Source organism: Gallus gallus, chromosome 2 (assembly GCF_016699485.2).
Source record: "Gallus gallus isolate bGalGal1 chromosome 2, bGalGal1.mat.broiler.GRCg7b, whole genome shotgun sequence".
In the NCBI taxonomy this organism is placed as follows: Eukaryota; Metazoa; Chordata; class Aves; order Galliformes; family Phasianidae; genus Gallus; species Gallus gallus.
Genome location: NC_052533.1, coordinates 27,236,777 through 27,242,776, shown reverse-complemented (window position 1 = coordinate 27,242,776; position 6,000 = coordinate 27,236,777). Strand labels below are relative to the sequence as shown.

General features: G+C 44.6%; 1 protein-coding gene across 3 annotated transcripts in view; it reads left to right on the top strand.

Annotated features, from left to right (window-relative positions):
- Positions 1 to 2,704: 2,704 nt before the first annotated feature.
- Positions 2,705 to 6,000, top strand: part of ETV1 (ETS variant 1) — a 64,840-nt gene continuing 61,544 nt past the window's right edge. Inside the window, exons 1-3 of one of the 3 annotated variants that reach the window (NM_204917.2) lie at positions 2,705 to 2,827; positions 3,373 to 3,506; positions 4,257 to 4,344. In NM_204917.2, coding sequence (NP_990248.1) covers positions 3,462 to 3,506; positions 4,257 to 4,344 — 133 coding nt within the window. In that variant the 5' untranslated portion in view covers positions 2,705 to 2,827; positions 3,373 to 3,461. Of the gene's footprint in view, positions 2,919 to 3,029; positions 3,206 to 3,372; positions 3,507 to 4,256; positions 4,345 to 6,000 lie in introns of those variants that run through there. The other 2 variants (XM_025147039.3, XM_015281294.4) reach the window with 2 other exon arrangements.

Genomic DNA, 6,000 nt, shown 5'->3' with positions numbered 1-6,000 from the left:
TATGGAAATATGTATTTTTCAGTATATAGCGAGGATTTACACTGTAATTGAGTCTGACTGCTTCTAAAAGAAAACAAATATCTTGCTTACAAAGTACTGCCACTAGAAAAGCTGAATTATTTTAAACAATTTTTAGTAAAATAAGTTCAGCACATTTTTCTAGAATATATTCAGCTTGATTTAATCTGTTCAGTCTTTTCAACTTTTTTTTTTTTTCTGGAAATAGTAGTTAAAAACATTAAACTTTATTACAAACATGAAACAAGGTTGTGAGAGTTTTTGACAAGAATTCAAAATTGCAAAATAACTAGTGTGGCTGCATTAGTTCACATATAACACAGGTATGACTGACAATAGTACAAGGATACATTTCTGCACATAGAAATTGGAGTGAGTTGATGGCATATATGTTAGGGTTTTGTTTTGTTTTGTTTTTCTATAATCATCGACTTCTTAATAGTTAATGATGATTTCCTGAGTACCAGTCAGCACAGTGGATGAACAGAGAGGATAAAGAGGTCGTTAAAATAGCTTTATTCCTCCTTTCCTGTGTGAGGAGCATGTGCAAGAGCCAGAGATGAGAAGGAGGAAGGGGAGAGACGCACAATATGAGGAGCAGCAGCAGGCATGCAGTGTGTCTCCAGCCGGGACACTTGGGCTTCTCCTGGAGTCACAGCCCACCCTGACACGTTGAGCACAGACATTGCAGGGTGTTAGAGCACCAGTGAGATGCAGGCCTCCTTCAGCTCCATAATCAGCAGCAAGGTGTAGGCCTCCTCCGGCTCTGTAAGCCACCAGACAGCTGCAGGCTGCAGCGTAGGGAAGCACAGTATGGGATCAAGCTGTGCCAAGTCCACAGGAGGTGATGAACACCTGACATGGCTGAGGTCCCTCAGGAACTTCAGCTTGGGAACCATACATACCAACAAACTTTCGTGCGCTGTTTAAAGAAAAAGCCATCCATCAAGGTTCTGATCTGGACTAGAGAGTCTCATGTTCTGGGGACTGGTTGATGAGTGGCTCAGACATGCACCCAGCAGGATGGGATGGGCAGCTGGAGAGCTCCATCAGCTCTGCAGAAGGCAGCTGACCTGGCGGGTCTGTGGGTTAAGACATGCACTCCTGGGGCCAGACTCTTCCAAGCCCATCATGTGCCCCCCAGCTGCTTATGTCTGGGTATAAATATAAATTAAAATAATAATAATATTAAAAAAATGATGGAATAATTATCCAGGAAACTGCACTCATACACGTAGGGTTTGATTTCCCTATCACGTTACACAAGTGGTGTACAGAAGTAGCAGCTCCAAGATTCAGCCAAGAACACATTACAATTATCACTGGGATAGACAGTGTTTAAAATCTAATTGAGTATACTCCTGTAATTCCAGGTGTCCTGGGAAATGGAAACAGCAAGTGCAAAGAAGCTAGCAGCTGGTGGAGGGCATTTACCGTGATATGGCAGCATGGGAAGGATAGCATGGTGGGAAAATGAGGCTGCCTTATGGACAAGACAAATAGTGTGTGAGTGTGAACAGCAAAACCGGAATGGAGGGAGAAGGGAAAAGACTGTGAGAGAAAGAAATATACTCCAGAATAGCAAAATAACTGCAATTATCAGTATAAACTAGTCTAGAAGCAACCTGAATATTGTTAATACCCTGCAGATAATTTACTCAGAAGTGGTTTCTTTAGTTGATGTTACAACCTTAGCTGTGATGAAAACCCTAATGAAGGACTGAAGGCAAAGTTGGATTTGGTCCCTTGTGGATCTGCTTGTTGGTTGTGGAACTGCAACAGATCATAAGGATCTCAAACTTTGTACCTCGCAGCACGTCATGAATACCCAAGTATGTCACCTGTCTGCTGCGCTACCTGTTGTTCTGTGCCCAAAGCCTGGATGAGAATGAATGCTGCATGAAATCAAACTGCTGTTCTGCTGCATGTCAGCAGTTCAGAGTTTTGGGGCCTTCTATCATCCATCCTCTGCAAAAAAAGTAAGTTGGCTTGGAGAGTCCATCAGAAATCCTGAGCTTGCACATCTTGCCACCAAAAAACAACCCCTGGGTGTAGTGCCTGGCTGCTGACCCAAAAGCGAAGAAGTTGTCATCCAACTGCTTTCTATGATTCAGCTAAAACAACAATAATAATAACATCACGAAACAAAACAAACTGGGATGCCACCAGATCGTGGTGGAGCAGCATGAAGCCTCAGCTGTGGCCAAAGCCTCCGGGTGCCCTCAGCTCTGTCTCCTGCGAAGTTTGGTGGGACTGCAGTGCCGCCAGAAAAAGGATGGGGTGCGCGTGTGGGGATGTTGTTTCCTTGCTTTTCTGAAGCCAGGGAGGCTAAACTTCTTCAATTTCTTATTTTCATGTATTTACTTATTTGTTTACGGGGGACTGGGGGGAGCGGGGAGGGCACCCGGGGGTGTAAGAGCCGCAGCAGGATCGCGGGGTCGGTGTGGTGGCACCGTGCTGCGTGTGACTGCTGATCCCCCCCCGGCCGAGCAGCCGCGGGCTGCGGTTCCTCCTCCGCGCCGGCAGCGGGGCCGGGCCGGGTCGGGCCGGGGGGCGCGGGCCGGGGCCGGGGCCGGGCGGGCGGGCGGCGATCCGGCGATCCGGCGGGGGGCGCGGGGAGCCAATGGGCGGCGGGGATCCGCCGGCGCGGCTCGGGGGCCCCTGGAGGAGGAGGAGAGGAAAAACCACGGGATTGAGCTCTGTCAGTGGCGCTCGCTGCTTCCGAGGGGGAAGTGCCGGGGAATAATTAATGTTTTTATTAAATTTGGAGGGAAATTTTTTGCAGCCGATCGCCGCGCGTGGCCTTCAGGTGGGTCTTCCCCGCAACTTTGTCCGGCGCCCCGGAGGATTGCGTGGGGGCGGAGGGTGGTCAGAGCGATCCCCGAGGAGAAGGCGGCGGGGTGCGTGCTGTGTGTGTGTGTGTGTGTGTCTCTGTGTGTGTGTGCCTGTGTGTGTGTGCGCGCGTGTGGGTGTGCGTGGCCGTGGCCGGCGGGCGCTGCCGCCGCTGCCGTGAGGTGCCGATCGCCATTACAGCCGAGCACACGGCCCCAGTCGGGGCTGCCACTTGCGCGGATGGCCCGGGGGATCCGGCGGGAGGATACATAAACCCCTGCCTCTCGCTCGGCTCTCGGCTACTGCCCCGAAGTGCTTTTGCTCCGGGTTTTCCTGGCAGAAGCGTGTAGCCCAGGTGAATGCAAAGAAGGGAGGGTTGTTTTTATGAATGGGACTCTTTGAGGTTAATTAGCTATGCAAATACAAGCAGTTCATTCATGGTTTTTTTGGGGGGTGTTTTTTTTTTTTTTTTTTTTTTTTTTTTTTTTTTTAATCTAAAAGCCATCTTGTATTCCCTTCCAGGCTGATTGGAGTCCAGATCCCGAGGAAATCTCCAGATCCAATGCCCACTAAATAAAACACTGAGCTCAGACTCGTGGAAGAGCCACAGGATGGATGGATTTTATGACCAGCAAGTGCCTTACATGGTCACCAATGTGAGTGATCAGCTTAAAGTTGGTGTTTATAAACTTGACTCCTACTTGTTTCTGTGGGGGAGTTGTGCAGGCAGAGTATCTGCTTTGTTGCCTCTGTAGGGGCAACTCTTCATCTGAGAGCTGTGCCTGCAAGACAAGCTTATCTTCCCATTATTCCAATAAAGCATATTGTTCTTTTAAAGGCAGTTTAGGGATGATTAAAAAGTCCGGAACGTAATCATTGGATCAGAAAAGCAAGAGCAGCAACTGCATCCAAAGTTTCTGGCTGTGTTTGCATCCAGCACTCAGAAGAATGAAATTGAGTCAAACCTTAACATTTTTTTTTCTTTGCTTTCAGGACTTTGCAAGCAGTTTTATAAGTGACAGAGGAGGGAAAGGCAGAGCAGTCTGTTATAGTCTCATATTTGGATTCTCCTGAGTATATTATGCAGAGAGGATCTATATGCTATTGTGTAGGTTTGTGTACTTTAGATGCTAAAAGTACATGGTTAGTATTATGTTGCTTACATATTTGCACAAATGGAAATCTACATGGATAGCTAGAAATATGTTGCATTTAAACACAGGAATCTTTAGGAGGATGTTAGATGCTCAGCAATATCTTCTGCTAGAAGCTTGAGGCTGTAAGACGATCATTTCCTTGTTGGAAAATGTAAAGAATTCATGCTGGCTTTGAGTATTCTTGATTAAATGAAAAAAAAAAAAAAAAACCCTCAGATTTCTAAAGTAACTGATCTTTCCTGTTTATAGAATCCGCGTGGGAGAAACTGTAATGAGAGACCGACAAATGTCAGGAAAAGAAAATTCATTAACAGAGACCTGGCTCATGATTCAGAAGGTGAGGGCTTGTTCTTCTTCCCACCCCACCCCCCCTTACTTACTAATGCAGAGAAGCTTTTTGAAAGCTCTTTATTTATTTATTTTGGAAATATATTTATCTAGATCAATCTGGATAAACAAGACAAGAAAATTGCATTTACTGTTGCAAAACAAACAGGCAAAGGCAATAAACTGATAAAGTTGATATTCTTTCCTTGACTTATCCTGTTGCATTTTAGGTATTGCTGCGCATGCGGCACATGAATGTCATGCACTGAGGCCAAGCCTTTGCAGCATCTCAGACAAGTCATGGACAGAGTGCACCTGGTTTTATCTCCTTCAGGCCTCACGAGACTCAGAGCTTTCCACATTCCCCCAGTCCTTTCCACTAGTGAATGCTCACTGGTGAGAGTAAGAGCAGAAATGCCCCTGTGGAGCTGCCTTGTTTTCACTCTTGCCTTGTGGTAGAGCTGCTGCTGTTGTTCCAGCATAACACTGATAGGGTTAAAAACCCTGGGAAGTTCAGTTAAGGAAGACTAGGACAGAAGATGTTTTGAGAGACAAAGTTTTGTAACTTGTTCCCATCAGTAGCTGCTCACATAACTAGAGCTTGAGATCTGTAGTCTAGTTATCACTTCTCTAGGTTACAAGGTCAGTAGACATGCTCTCTTACACCCCTTTGAGTATGACAGGCATATAGGAGGGCATTCAGGGGCTAACAATACCCCCATATAAATCGTAGCAGGGTGAGGATACACTGAGATACTTTTAAAAACCCTACTAATTTGCTTGGAAAAGTTTTTTTTCTGATGCAAATTGAAAAGAAAACAACTTCCTGATTTTCAGTTAAAAGGTTTCCTAACATGAGGTATCAGTCGAGAGGAAAAATGAATAGCCTCTGTCATTTAAAGTGTATGTAAATAGTTATCTGTCAGCATTCATAAGAGAGGAAGTCACTCTCAAAATACAGTAAATTAAAAATAAACCATTTGTCAGTTCAAATGTCCTACTTCGTTGTCTGTAAACAGAATTTTCGTAACTGCGTTTTGGAGCTTTGTGAATGATCTGAATGCTGCTCTTGTTTGCACCCTTAGAGGCAACCAATTTCTGCAACTGCAAAAAATGTTTTTCTTCTGCAAAATGCAGTTTTGGGAGAAAGTGGTTTCACTTTAAATAAGTACAGTAAGTACAGTATGCAGGAAATAGTGCTGGTTCTCTTGTCATACAAAGTAAAACATAAGGTGAAGTACTGAAAGAAGGTTTTCCATTTCTCTTTCCTGTTGCAGCTCCTCAGGTCTTTGCTTCAAAATTTTTATATGATAGTTACAACCCTGCTAATAAAAATATTCAGTCTGGACAGGGAGAACTTGTGCTGAATTCCAAGAGAGCTTTATCGGGACAGATATTGCAGGAAGAGGCCTGGGTCATATAAGTAGAAATAGTTCACCTGTATTAGAAAGACTAGCAGTTTTAACGTCTCTGTGTGTTGCTGAATAAGCGTATTGCACTGTAGAACTTGGTTAATATTCTGGTTATTATTTCAAGAACTGATAAAATAATACAGTAAGTTATTATAGAGGTGTAGAAAAATCATTAACTGCAACCCGAAAATATCTTTGTCTATATGTTTGACTACCAAAATAGAATTCACATACGCTGTTCTTCAGGAAAAAGA